Here is a 15,566-nt window from a genome sequence, read left to right on the forward strand (position 1 = left end):
AAAGAATCAAGGTTAAATGTAATGAAAAATAATAGTTTTGCCAAATGAAGCTGAAAAAAATAAAACATTATAGTATATTAAAACTTTGTCCTGATTATTGGAATTAGATAAAGTCTTGAATTAAATTAACTAATTTTCAGAAAATTATAATCTCATTTTAAGACAGCTTTCACAGTAAAAACCTAGGGCAATAACATACATAATATTATATACAAAATCACAAATTGGGAAGGAAAAAAAGTCAGTGGAAATATAAAAACACCCCCGAAAGAAAATGGAAGATTGCCATTTTACGATAAAATATTCTCTGTTGGCAGCTCTGTATCCAGAGCAGATATCATAGGTGACTGTGAAGGCATTCACCATGAAGCCTTTTATTTGCAGTGTGATCCCATGTGGGAAGAGCTACTTCTAGGGCAGGACCTGTTTCTACCTCTTTCCAGAAACCATTGCCTGTTGCAATGACAGTGTTTGCAGCCAGGTCCTGTGCAGTATGAGAGCATGCTAAGACCAAGAACCCAGTTCATATAAGGCCATTACCAGTAATCAGAAAACACCAACCTGACCCAGCAGTGTAACAGCAAATCTTTCTGAATTGCATCAACCTGTCAAAGACTCAGTTGTCCAAAACTCATGTGAGTCAACTATTTGATTAAAGTAAAAATGGGTCGGCAGGGAGAGCAGATGGGAGAAAGGGCTGATGTTATCTTGAACTATGCTAAAAATGAAAAAGCAGTATATAGTTACTGGTGTGATCAGACTCTACAAGTAGTCAGGTTGTACAAAGAGCATCATGCTGCTTCACCAGGTAAATATATAACTGAAAGGTACTGCTGCACATTTCACAGATTAAACACAAAAATATAGTAAGGAAATGCAAACAAATAGCAGCTGGCAAAAATGCATGATTATTTACATTGCCAGAGTACAGACAACTGAGATGCCTGTTTTCAGTCATGTGCCTTCACATGGATCAAAATGCTACCCCATCTCTTTCTTAAGGTAATAAATGCATTATTTCTACAGAAACGCACAAAAGAAGGTTGAGGATTGGTATATCTACTTCCATTTCTCCTCTATAAATTATTATCAGTAGTGTGCTGTGAGGAAGTCCTTTCATTTCATCTAGTAAATTCAGCTACCCAGATTATTTCATTTTTTTCTTTTTTTTCTTTTCTTTCTTTTTTTTTGTTTTGTTTTGTTTTTGTTGTTGTTTGCTGATCTGAGATTACATTAAATTGACATGTTTACATATTGGAAATTTGCATTGTTTTAGTTTCATGAGTGCCATCTCACATCATAGCTTTTCATCTGATTTATGCTAATAGCAAATGGTTGGCTAGTATATTCTCCATTTGCATGGTCTTCACTCCCAGTCAATCTGATTTACCCACAGAAGAAAAGCAGAAGTACTAAAATTATTTCATTTGTTTCTTGGGACCTTCATGTTGGCAAAATACTAGTTTTCCACACCTTTGCCATGTTGTTTCGCTTTCTCTGCTCACTTTGGGCTTTAGAAAGCGAAGAGTTCATATTTCAGCAACAGGCAGGCAAGGAGGTTATGCTTTTACTGCTTCAAGTTAAATAGAAATATTCATCATTAACATGATTTGCAGAGTCAACTTACTGATAGCATATAGAGCTGCTCCAAGTAAGTGTGAGCTTCAGGCTGCACTGGTCAATGAGACATAAAAATAGCACCAGTCACAGAGCACATTTTCATGACTTAGTGAGGCTTTTTCCTGTCAGCAATGTGATTGAACGTTAAGTAGAAATGATTTAGGATTGCAGGTAGTCTTGCAATCTTGCTGATACAAGGGCTATATTCAACCTTTCACTCTTTAGATAAGATTAAATGGAAAACAGACTCACTTCAATTCTGAGCAGGTAGGTAAAGAAAAACAAGAAGAGCAAAAGAGGCAGGAAAACACACACACCTCACACACACATCAATACTTTGTTAACAATGCAGCCTTTCCATGACAAATGGGGCACTTCTGTATTTCTGTCTTGTCAAATACAGTTCATTACTGCTTGTTTTGCCTCTGCCCCATAGAAACTTTTTCCAGGTACATGTGGCCAGGTGTATCACATTCTTGCAATGACATGTACTACTGTAACTACTGTGGACCTCAGCAGAAAAGATAAAGTGCAAAACGTGAGCGATCACAGGACTCAGTCTCTCTAGTGTCCTGGTTTCCTTGCCTTTCTCTTGGAAGTCTTTGAGTGAGTCTTTTCTTCCTTGTTTGAAGGGGCATTAGTGGGAAATTGCAGTCCAAATCCATTAAGTCCATTTAAGAAGACACATTGAAAGTAGCGGACAGGAGCTAGGAAAACAAGGAAGAGATGGTTAATGTTTATAGTTTCCAAACTGGGACCATGAGTCTATTCCATCTTCTTTCAGAAAACATCTGTATAATTTCATTCCCATATAAGTAAATCATAACAACACAAATCTCTATCGTGTGATCACAAGCCAGGTTCCACATATCAGCAAGATTTTAGCTAAAGCACTCAGTGAGACATCTTTGTAACACAAGATGAGAAATAATTATTCACAATTTCACATTTAAACCCATTATTCCTCTCAGTGTTATAGTCCTACTTCTCCCTGAGTATGTGCATTTTGGGATAGCTGAACAGAAACCCTTAAAATTCGCACATATATTTTTCCTATTGTATATTTCACAGCCACTTTCATATATATTGAAGGGCTCCAGAAGAACTTACATTTAATAGTAACAATGACATATTTTATTAGGCTTCAAATGAATTTTCTTTTATTCTGAATAAAGGGATCATAAATGACAGTATCTCCTTCCTAGTCCTTCACAATCATGGAGGTTTTATCCCTTTTGATTTTTGAGCACTAGCCTGTGTAGTCACACTTCTCACCATTATTTTAAAAGCTTTCAAGAACACATACTGTAGCACAGATGGAATTGACCTAATTTGTTCCAAAAGCTGAGATTTTCACTCTGAAATTGATGTTGACAAGATTATACAAGATAACTATTACTCAGTTATGTGTTTGGGAAAATGACTGGAGGGATGTTGTCATCTGAAACAAGTTAGTTTTCATGCAATTCATGCAATTGATTTTCTTATGACTTTTTCTTTCCTCTGCAATTCATTCCATATATTAAAAAAAAAAAAAGAAAAAAAAGAAAAAAAAGAGCTGTTCCCTGTGACAGTTCTAAACTGAAATGGACACAAGGGCTCCCTGTGTTGTAGACTGAGGTGCACAATTTATTTATTGACTGCCAGGTCACAGTAAATGGTGGACCAGAGAGTGGTGTTTTAGAAATGCCAGTATATTCAGTTCAGTTATATTATCCTCTGTGGTCTTCTTGCCTGACTCATGCAAAGGTTAAGTCTTTGTTATCTAAAAAGCACACTTGAAAATGGAGTTGGACATCAGATCCTTATGAAAATGACTTACTGCTTTTCCACTAAGTCTAAGAATGGAAAAAATATTTTCCCCAAATTTTCAGTATTACTGATGTTCCTCTGTGAGATGAATGCAATTTCTTCAGAAAACAGACAAAGCAATTCCCATGACCAGAACTTACAGCCAGAATGTGACAGACCAAGGTTTCCCGGCGAGGCCTGACAAGCCATGGACTAGGTTCAAGGTGTGGATGTGCCGTGTACTCCACCATCGGTCATTTTACAGAGGCATTTGGAAAAGACCAGATAGTTTCAACAAACAAACTTATTAGATCCTTGAACTAAGGTAACTTTTGTAAGTAAAACTAACTAAAAGCAGTATATTGCCACAAAACCTGGTGTGATTAAAACCAATGTCCTCCTACCAAAGTACTCTGTCAGAGATTTCTCAATCAGACCTTTTTTAAAAAAAACCCTATCAAATACACAAGTACCTAAAATTTAATCCCATTGGGTGCCAGTTTGATAAAGAAAAATGCCTTACAGGAAGAATTAAAAACTCATATTTCACTGTTTTAATGGAAATTATTTCTGCATATTCTTCTTATGGATATAGAAATGAAAATTAGAATGTCAATAACTTTTTCTTCTTTATGAAGGCAAGCAGGGCATCATGTACTTTCTAGCCCTAATAAATACCAATAACTAATTTACTGAAGGTTAAAAAATTATTGTATTTTACATGCAATCAGAATGCAAAAATTTTGCTCTTGTTCTTCACCCACATTTACATAAAGTCCTGATACATACTAGGTTATATAACTACACACTTAAAAGCATTTTAAATATGGATATATATTGTAATTATAGCATGCCTGAAACCACAGTGTTTTCCAGAGGTATTATCTGATCATCATTCTAAAATCACTACTAGTACTGGCCATTGCAACTATTTAATTTGAAAATCTGACTTACAGTCTATTGTTAAAAGCCACTAAATGCATGAAGGGAAAGGGAAAGGGAAAACTTTCAGATTTTTGCAAATTGGCCAACAGCCACAAACTAATTTCAAGGGCCTTAATACTAAATTTGAAAAATAGGCACAGAAAATAATGATTAAAAAGAAATCCAAAATTAATGTGTATTTAAAATGTGTAATGCAAAAGATCATCCTTGATTGTGTTATTTCTGAGATACCTGTAGTGTTTGTGAAGTGAGCCCTGTTTGGTTAACATGTACTTTTGTTGAGTGCAACATTTTGAAGTGACATTCTAATAGTTATATAGCCTGTTACTTATTATCTGTCATACCAGATGATATAATATACATATCAGAAATATATATACTTATACATAACAGAAAATATCAGTTAAGTGTAAGATAAAGAAGAAACTCAGGAGAGATAGGGCTGGTAGTGATGACTTTTGTTCTGCTTACTTTCATAAGACTCTAATTCCAATAACTTAATTTGTTATCATGTTAACTACTTGCGGTGAAACTTTCAATGCTGAAATCAGCTGCAGGCTGAGCCTGTTTTTTGGCAACAAACCCTAAAAGAACAATGTAGGGATATTTTTTGTGGGAAAAAAAAAATCCAGCTAAGAAAAAGAAAAAGTTTTTTTTTTTTTTTTTTTTTTTTTGTGTAAAAAAATCTTTCCTTTTAAAAGTGTCAGTATCCTAGGAGGCTAGAGGGGCAATGTGGAAGGCACAAGACATCTGACTTGTGTGTCAAGGATGATGAGACTGAGATGGGACGCTGTGGTGGAGACTGCCTGCTAAAGCCAAAAATGTGGTCTGCCATGGTAGGAGGTTGATCTAGCAAAGTACCCAGGGCAGGTGATTCTTAGAGCAACTGGAAGACAAAAATAAGTGGTATACAATTTGACCAAAGAGCTTGAGGAGAAAAATAGACATAGCTGTGTCAAGAGATTGTGACCAAGGAACTGGAAAGTGGTAGGGGAACCTTATGTTAAGAAGCGAGCCCTTGCTGGAGATTCTGACAGAAAAAAACCAGAGTAAGAGTTATTTTGTGGACAAAGTGAGAGTGGAAAAGCCTGAAGAGTGGAAGTAAGATAGGATAAACACTGCAAATGGGATGGGAATAAGAACAAGGGGACTAGAAAAGGCAGGATATGTACAAGAATTTTTAAGATAAGGTGGAAAAAAACTATCATACCTCTTCCATGAGAAATGTGTAAGGGCTATGAGGCTAAACAACTATGAATGTTCCAGCATACTGTATTCCATGGACAATTGCTCTGCTGTCAGCCAGCAGCCAACACCACTGGTAAACCACTTTGTCCCTCTTCAGTGCTCATATATTTTGAGGATGACAATGTAATGCTGTTGGGAAATTTTCCTTTTGTGCAAATGACAGGAGCTCTTGCTAAGGGGCCGGGGTCTGCATGGGCTGTAATGTCAGGGTCTGAGCTGGTACGTATCAGTGTGCAGAGCCAAAGGCCCTTTCCATGCTGCCAGTCACAGAGGCCTCCTCTATGGTATGAGTGAAGCACCACGACGAATTCACCTGTAGGAAGTGTCTCCTAGCCTCTCAGGCATAGGCAAGGCTACAGCCAATGAGAAATTTAGCTATAGCAGCTCTTCACTGGAGAAAAGTTTTCTGACAAAAGGGAAAAACGTAGATTCTGCTTTTAAAAAATAATCAAAATACACAAAATAATTAATTAAAACTCTTTGTTGACTGTTTCATCTTGCAGAAGGATATAGTAAAAAAAGCAAATTTTTTTTCATCAATACTAAACAGTCTATAGTGGAGGATTTAAAATATCCAATTATCCAAAAGCAACTTTATAAATAACAAGTGATACCTGAAACAAAAATTTGGAAACTCTACCTTTTGATTTTCAAAACTTTTCAATGAAACTTTTCTGATTTTTTTTTTTTTTTTTAAATCTACAAATATTTCTGAAAAAAAAAAATAATTTCTAACCGGAATGTCATTGGAATGAATCTGAAATATTTCACTCTCAAAGGAAAAGCCCCAATTACAAAAAAATGTTTGGGGTTAAATCAAGCACAATGCTTTGTGGATTTATTCTAATATTAAAGCATTGTTTATATATGAGTAAATTAAGAGATTCACTTGTTGAAAGATTGAACTATTTTGATACATCATATTGTATGTGAGATCTAGTAGTTACTTTTATCAGAGTACAACATTTAGTAAGCAAGATGTTATTTTTCCAAATGTAGGTACAGAAAGGGTGCGTGATCAGGTTTTGGATGACAGCCAAACTATTTTAAAAGGCTTTTTTTTTTTTCCATAGTCTCTTTGTAGATCGCTTCTTATTAATTCTCCCAGTACAAAGCTACTCATTTACAACAGAAAATTTCATCAGCATGCCTTGCTGGGACAGATCTTTTGTATTTTAGCTAATCAAGCAACTAGAACTCTGAAAACTGAAGTAAACATACATTGCAAGTGTCTGTTGTATTTATTTATTTAATATTTTCTGGTATCTCATCTGTTGTCCTTCTTTATGGCTGATGACATTCATACTTTTTGTAAACTGATTGGTCTGCCTTAGCATATTCTAACTTCTTAAGCAAAATGAAGTCAGCTGCCCATATGGTAAGTCTATGGAGGAGGAAATGGTTTCAGAATTATGTTTCTCCCTGTGTGCTTTTTCATTATTTCCTTTTCATGTTGTCCTTCTCAGGTTACTTTAGCAAATCTCAGCTGCAAAACATGTAGGTAAGAACTTAATTCAAAAAATACCAACAGCTTTGGAGCTGTGTCTATAGCAGATTTGGCAACACTGTTATGATACAAGCCATAGTTGGGAGAACAATTTGAATTTTGGCATGCAATCCCATTCTGCCTTGGTAATTCCTGCATTCAATGTGAATATGGTAGGTATCTTTTAAACTGAAGAGGGTTCTCACTTTGAATGCATTGTCTCATACCTTCAGGGCAAATGTTACTGGGAAAAGATGAATAGTAGAAGCAAAACATGTGGTTTAACACCAGACATTTTGTCCTGATGCTTTTCTTTAGGATGCAGTTTATGAGAATTTATATAATTACTTAAATTTCCCTTATGAGTATTACTGAAGAAACAGAAAAACTCAATGCTGGAAAACTGTAGAAATGTTTTTATGTTTTTTGTTTGGGTGTTTTGTTTTGTTTTTTAACAAATTATAACTAATGCTGTTATATAAGGACATCTGATACCTAAGACAAATTAATTTCTGAAAGGCTGGAGAAGGGGGTATTTCCTTCTTTGTTTTTCACTTTGTGAAAGGAACAGGCACTTTTTTTTCCTCACAAAAAGAGAAAAATCTTTTAAGATATTTTTTATCTTTTAAAATGACTTTTGCCTGGATGGAAATTAGTTTGAAGTGAAAACAGCCAAGACGAGTTCCAGAAAGCAGAGAAACAAACCAACCCCCCCTGGAATCAAGGTTTATGTGAAACTATTTAGAGCTGGTCAAGAGGAAATGCTAAGTGCTTTCCATAGATAGCCAGTAAATAATACAAGTATTCCATGGAGTTTATGTGTGCTCTTGATTTCCAAATGACATGCATCTCACACAGAGGGCTGGTTTCAAGAAATGTGAGGAATATTGCAAGAGGACGCTCCTGGTACTTTCAGTTCTTCAGCAGAAAGGATGAAACCAGCCTATTCAGGTCCCTCTGGAAGGCAACACGGCCCTCTGCACATCAGCCATTCTTCCCACTGTTATGTCCTCTGCGGTGCTGGGGGTACACTTTGCTCCACCATTCAGATCATTAATGAAGATGATAAATGGAATCAGTATTGACCCGTGAATTACCCGGTTAGTTACTGGCTTCCAACTGGACTTCCTGCCTCTGATCGCCACCTTCTAGGCCTGGCAGTTTAGCCAGTTTTCAGTTCACCTCACTGCTCATCTAGACCATACTTAAACTTTTTGTCTATGAGTTTCCTGTGTGAGACAGTGCCAAAAGCTTTCCTGATGTCAAGGTACACAATATCCACTGCCCTCCCCTGGTCTACAAAGTCAGTCATTTCATCATAGAAGTTTATCAGGTTGGTCAAGTGTGACTTTCCCTTTGTGAATCCATGCTGACTATTCCTGATCACCTTCTTGTCTTTCATGTGTCTGGCAATGGTTTCCAGGTTTAGCTGCTTTATTATTATTATGATCCCAGGTTTTGGGGTGAGCCTGACCAGCCTGTAGCTTCCTGGGCCCTTGCCCTTTTTGAAGACAGGAGGAACATTTGCTTATGACAGTCCTCAGGCACCTTTCCCAATTGCCATGATTGTTCAAAGATTATTTTGTTTTGAGAATCTATTTTAACATTGAAACAGCTAGAATGCAAATTACATACTATTCTTCGTTAATTGCTCTCATTAAGCCTATTGAATGGAAAAGGTAATAGGTAAAAGGCAACTAGCTGACATGAGTTCTAGTAAGGGATGAGGCATTAGAGAACAAATACAATCCCAAAGCTGTAAGAGTGTTGAAATAGTTAAACAGTGTTCTTAGATACTGTTCCATTTCCACATATTCACATAAGGCAAATAAATATACCAGCAGAACTGACTTGGCTGAGAACCAGCTGACAGGCTCACAGGACTCCAAATACATCCCAGAATCATATCTAAGTTTCAAAGCATGCACATCTGTCATACCCCGTACAGATACTGTTATGGTGTCATCCACAAGTCCTTTACCATCCCAAACAGATTACTCATTGTCTCATGCCTGGCTAAGGCAGTGAAGAGTTAAATCCACTTGTACATGGCATAAATCATCAGTTTATGTGAATCCGTGTAGAATATTGGAATCAATGTATGAGAAGCTTCACACTCAGGTTTCAATACTGCTTAATAGGTGGTTACAGGTTTTTTTCCTTATGGTGGCTTATATTGGTTAACAGTCTTTATTTACTGTCTGAGCAGTAAGATTCACACTCAGCCATTTACATTTCCAAAGCATGAGAATGCAGGCACTGATGAAGTAACGATAAGATCCCAAATCCTTTTTCTGCTGAGAGAAGGATTAAGGAATTGCTAGTAAAGAGTGTATTTTTAAATCTGAATAGATCACCAGAACTTTCCATACAAAAGGAATAAAGCGGTCCTCAACCAGAGGTCCCTTTCTCTGACAAACCTTGATGAGGAAAGATTTTCATGAGAAGCCCATTCACCAGGACTATTAAGCATCTGTCAGCTAACTAAAAGAACCCTGCAGTGCAAGAGACATTATAAAAGCTCAATGCTAGGTAAGTACTGATTTGTTTACTTTCATTCTGCATATTTATGTCTTTGTAGATCCTTATATCCTGAGAAGTTTATTGTGGAATTCTTTCTGTGCTGATTTAGCTGAAGTAGTTCTTTAAGAAAATTGATGAATATGAGGGCATTCCATTGTTAGAGACATGATGTATCTTAAAAGTCAAGGTGCTAGGAAACTGTAAAAGAATTTGACTTCCAATAGATTGATCTACAGTTTCCAAGGGATGAGAGCTCTAGCTTCACTTAAGCAGCATGTCTGATTTAGAAATTGGTAATTCAGGGGCTAAAGAAGGAAAACCAGTTTTCATTTCCGTTAGCTACACACTGTCTAGTTGGGAACATATTTAAACTCTAAGGATGACCAAGGAACTTGTACTAATTTTCATGAAAACTTCTCCTGAGTTAATATAATTTGATACCATTTTTAGTTTGATAGTTGGACTTGATGATCTTAAAGGTCTTCTCCAATCTACACGATTCTGTGATTCTGAAGAGTACTCCTTTAGCATAGCTTTCTATCATTCAAAGTGCCAAACTATCACTCAAGTGCCTATTCAAGTAATTACTGGGAGTTTTGTGTAAGAAATTATGGTGACCCAAAGAAGCAAACGAATGTACTTTTTAAAGATAGTGTCCTTAAAATTAATCTTATAAGGAAAAGGGGCAGAAAATTCAGAAAGGAATAAAATTTACTAGTCATAAAGAATATAAAGGTGTTCCTCTTCACATGTTACAACAGTTAAAGTCCCCTTTCTAGGGTCAGATAGCTGTTTTTAATGCAAGTCATCAGAAAAAAGATGTTAATTAAAAAGCAATAGCTTTTAGCAATAACAGTTTGGTTATTAGGGAAAAATTACAGAGCATGTGTGAGAAAACAATTTTTATTACTACTGGTTTTTAGTTTGAATCAAATTTCTTCACTTAAAGACTTCCCTAATAGAATTAAAGGATTCAGCAAAGCACAAAAATTCAGGCAGTCATAGCATTGGAAACAACTAATCAGTAAACAATTATAAGTAAGAGGAAAGTATTAACAATTGCACTCATTTCTTTGTGATTGCTTCTCAGGAATGTACATACTGTGTTTTGGTTCAGCAATCAAAACAGAACCACACAAGAACAAAGAAGACTTGTTTCAGTGACTGGGGAGCTGAAGTTTTTTTTCACTTACTAAAGGGCAAGGATGAGAAGCAGGTGTTTTCTCCCTTGCTCTGCTTCTTCTGTCAAACAATTTGGGTTCTTTCCCTTAACATTTCATGAAAATTACAGTATGATAAACTGACCAGAGAAAGCGCAGGGGCAGATGGTGAATAGAAGTGGTGTGGAATCCTTGCTAAGTATCACAAACTTTTGCCTTCACACTTTCTAAAACAAGTACATAAGTCTTTGTGCTTACCGGCACAGCACAACTGACATTTAATTTAGATCCCATTTCTCTGAATAGCAAAGTTGAATGCAGGAGACCAAATACTGTTTTCTTAAATTCACACCATGGTTCATGTTTAGATACTAGCTATTCAAAACAACATGGTTTGCTTCAAAAATTAGATTATTTCTGTTAAATCAATTTCAATTCCTTTCTTATTATTGAGCATGCTGTGCACCCACACTACTGCTGCTCTCAGGAAGTGCAATGCTTAATGGGAAGGAAGAGGCGAAAGAGAAGAGAGAAAACTTATACTTCTATTACACATAAGAAATATTACTACAGCTTTAAATCAATTCTGTGTATTTAAAAACATCCCCTTAAAATGACATTTTCTAGCACTGTATAGACAATGTGTACACAGGGAAAAATGTTGCCACTTGAGGATACTTCTTTTGCATCTTATTTGGAAAGAAAATGAAGAAATGGCTAGAAAGTAGCTCTCAAAACTACTTTCAAAGTAGTCTGTGATACAATGCAATTGATTGCTTGTCTTTGCAAAGACCATTCAAGTTTTTATATCCATTTAAATAGGGGGTCTGTCAGATAAAAAATATTTAATAAAAAAGTACTAAAAATGTGTGAGTAGCAGAGCTAAATAATAACAATAACATTGTTATTACAGCCATTAGAACTCTGAATGCATGTTCTCCTTACTGGCTCTTTTTCAAATGTTGTTACCACTGCAAGGTCCGGAGAAGGTAAAATAGATAAACTTTAAAAGAATAAATACACCTCCTCCCAAAAATAGTGCTCAAGAGTAAGCAAAAAACATCCAGAAGTTTTTTCCATTTCTGATGAGTGTCTAAGGTCCCATCTCACTCAGGAAATTTGCTAAATGCACAAAAGAAACCAGCCTTTATTTGTGTTTCAATCAGTGGAACAAAAATAGTAAGTACAAATTTAGTAGTATGTGTCTCTACGAACACTTTCTTGGTATAAAACGTGTGGTAAATGTATAAAATCAATAGCACTAGAAGATCACTCTGGTCATATTTAACACCATTAGAGGGGAAAAATATCACTACAGTAAAATATATCTATGAGATCAGAAGACCAGAACTGGTTAAAACCAGTTATGATTTGTTACTTATCAAAGCCAGTGCTCTTTTTGAAACATAGCAACAAAGCTCAATGAATGGGATCCTTATCCTAACAAAAACTGATTTTTGCAATAAAAGGTGAAGTTTATTATTTATATCTTTTACCTTTAATGTTATAGATAACACCTAACAACCACTAAAGGTAGAAAAAAAAATCTGAATTTTGCTAACTGGCTCTTGCATTGTCTAGTAAGAAGGCTTAATGGATAAATAATCTGTATGTTTAGAGAAAAATATTTTATTCTGTGTGATGGTCACTGCACACAAACCACGTAAATGTCTGAATATCCCTGAAGTGGCTTTACCCCAAAATTAGTTTAGAAATTCTTTTTGTTAGGTAGTTAAACCATGCAAGATGTAACAGTGCAACACATATGTGGTAATACAGACACTTCCAACAAAGCATAGCAATGATCAGAGTGCACACTCTTTACAATTTTGATAGCACTGTGCTTTCGAAGGACTCTGGTACTGGCGTTATGTGCTTTATTACTGAAACACAGGAGAAAATGAATGAATCATTCAAGAAGTGATACTTAAGAGGGATCAACAATTTAATGCAGACCTGATCCAAGGTCTATTAAATTTGTCGGATTTTTTCAGTCTGCAGTGGTAATTATATGAGATGACAGTGGTATTTGGTGAGCAACAATATAGAATTGGATTTTATTGCTACTGCTCAATAAACAATGACAGTGTCTTGCGAGGATTCATTATGTCCTGGTCATGTACCTTAGGGATGTTGACATGACATGGTCTCTGTTGATTTATTCCTATGGCCAGCATGTTAGATTAATGTAATTACAACGTATTGCATTAAAATCATTGTTTCAAATGAACTGTCAGACCCTTAAAGATTGGCTTAAACTTTACATACAAACACATATATGCATAAAAAATATATAAAACCAAAGAAGAAGGTAAAAACAATCAGGGATCTTATTATCTTAACAAGATTGGATAGCAAATAACTGGAAGTTGATACCAGATCCTTATTCACCTGTTGTCCTAGTTTCAGCTGGGAGAGAGTTAACTTTCTCAATAGTAGCTGGTACAGTGTTGTATTTTGGATTTAGTATAATAATAATGTTGATAACACACTGATGGTTTAGTGATTGCTAAGTAGCACTTACTCTAAATAAAAGACTTTTCAGTTTCCCGTGCTCTCCAGTGAGCAGGTGCAGTAGAAGCTGGGAGGGAGCAGAGCCAGGACAGCTGACCACAAACTAATTACAGGGATATTCCATACCACAGAAGGTCATGCTCAGTATAGAAATGGGGGAGAGTTGTCTGGGAGCCACTGATCACTGCTTGAGGACTGCCTAGGCATCAGTCACTGAATGGTGAGTGGGTGGTATTATGCATCACTTTTTTTTTTTTTCCCTTGTGTTTAATTCCTCTCTCTTTCTTTTTCCTTTCCATTACAATTGTTTTTGTTGTTATTGTTATTATTATAATTATTTTAATTATATTTAACTTTTTTTTAGTTATTAAATTGTTCTTCTTTCAACCCACAAGTTTTACCTTTTTCCATTTCTTTTCCCCATCCCACCGGGGGCACGGTGTGGGGAGTGAGTATGGTACATAGCTGCTAGCTGGAGTTAAACCACAACAGCTGTGAAGGCAGGGGATGGAGAGGGGAGGGGAGAGGAATGGTGTGTGATAAGGCAGTGAAGCAACTAATGAAAGTGAAGCTGGTGTTTGAATGACACAAGTGCGTTCTTCATTTCAGCTATCATTCTAACAGAACTCTTCATTAGATAAAGGGTTTTTCTGGATGTGTGTTACATTATATCCTAGTGGGAGTCTGTTACAGACCACCCAACCAGGATGAAGAGACAGATGAAACATTCTATAACAACTGGAAGTCTCAAGATCACTGGCTCTTGTTCTCTTGGGGGACTTCAGCCTACCAGATGTCTGCTGGAAATACTACAGAGTGGGTAGGAAACAGTCTAGGAGATTCCTGGAGTGTGTGGAAGATGACTTCTTGACACAGCTGGTCAGTGAGCCAGACAGAGGAGATGTCCCACTGCACCTGCTGTTTACAAACAGGGAAGGACTGGTGGGTGGTGTGGTCAGAAGACATCCTGGGCATAGCAATCATAAGATGATAGAGTTTTTGATTCTCAGAGAAGTAGGGAAGGGGGTCAGCAGAGCTGCTACCTTGGACTTCCATAGTGCAGACTTTGGCCTGTTTAAAAGCCTGGTTGAGAGAGTCCCTTGGGAGATAGTTCTGAAGGGCCAAGGGGTGTAGGAAGGCTGAACATTCTTCAAGAAGGTAGTCTTAAAGGTGCAGGACCAGGCTGTTCCCATATGCCAAAAAACAAGCCATCAGGGAAGAAGACCGGCCGGGCTGAACAGAGAGCTTTGGCTGGAGCTCAGGAGAAAACAGGACAGTTTACCACCTTTGGAAGAAGGGGCAGGCTACTCAGGAGGACCATAAGAATGTGACTAGGTTATGCAGGTAGAAAATTGGAAAGGCAAGTGTCCAGCTAGAACTCAGGCTGGCCACTGCCATAAAAGATAACAAAAAATATTTTTACAAATACATTAGAAACGAAAGGAGAGCCAAGAATAATCTTCATCCTTTATTGGATGTGGAGGGGAACATTGCCACAAAGGATGAGGAAAAGGCTGAGGTACTTAATGCTTTCTCTGCTGCAGTCTTTAACAGTAAGACCAGCTTCCCTCTGGGTACTTAGCCCCCTGAGCTGGAAGACAGGGACAAGGAGCAGAATGAATTCACCACAGTCCAAGAGGAAACGGTTAGTGACCTGCTGCTTTACTTAGACATGTACAAGTCTATGGGGCCAGGTAGGATCCACCTGAGGGTACTGGAGGAGCTGGTGGAAGAGCTTGCCAAGCCACTCTGCATCATTTATCAACAGTCCTGGCAAACTGGAGAGGTCCCAGAAGACTGGAGGCTAGCCAATGTGACCCCCATATACAAGAAGGACAGGGAGGAGGAAACTACTGGCCTGTCAGCATGACCTTGGTGCCAGGGAAGGCCATGGAGCAGCTCATCCTGAGCACTATCACACGGCACAAGCAGAAGAACCAGGGGATCAGGTCCAGCCAGCATGGGTTTATGAAAAGCATGTCCTGTATGACTAACCTGATCTTCTATGACAAGGTGACCTGACAACATGGATGAGGGAAAGGCTGTGGATGTTGCCTACCTGGACCTTAGTAAAGCCTTTGACACTGTCTGCTACAGCGTTCTCCTGAAAAAACTGGCTATTCACAGCTTGGATGGGTGTACTCTGTGCTGGGTTAAAAGCTATCTGGATGGCCAAGCACAGAGTGGTAGTAAATGGAGATGGCAGCTGGTCCAAGTGGAGTTGCCCAGGGCTTGGTATTTGGGCCAGTTCTGTTTAGTATTTTTATTGACAATCTGGA

General features: G+C 37.3%; 1 protein-coding gene across 1 annotated transcript in view; it reads right to left on the reverse strand.

Annotated features, from left to right (window-relative positions):
• Positions 1–231: 231 nt before the first annotated feature.
• TRDN (triadin) overlaps positions 232–15,566 on the reverse strand; it is a 235,657-nt gene continuing 220,322 nt past the window's right edge. The window contains exon 37 of the mRNA XM_027793516.2: positions 232–2,327. Within this exon, the coding sequence (XP_027649317.2) occupies positions 2,185–2,327 (143 nt within the window). The 3' untranslated portion in view covers positions 232–2,184. The remainder of the gene's footprint in view (positions 2,328–15,566) is intronic.

The sequence above is a fragment of the Falco peregrinus genome, chromosome 7 (assembly GCF_023634155.1).
Source record: "Falco peregrinus isolate bFalPer1 chromosome 7, bFalPer1.pri, whole genome shotgun sequence".
Taxonomy (NCBI): Eukaryota; Metazoa; Chordata; class Aves; order Falconiformes; family Falconidae; genus Falco; species Falco peregrinus.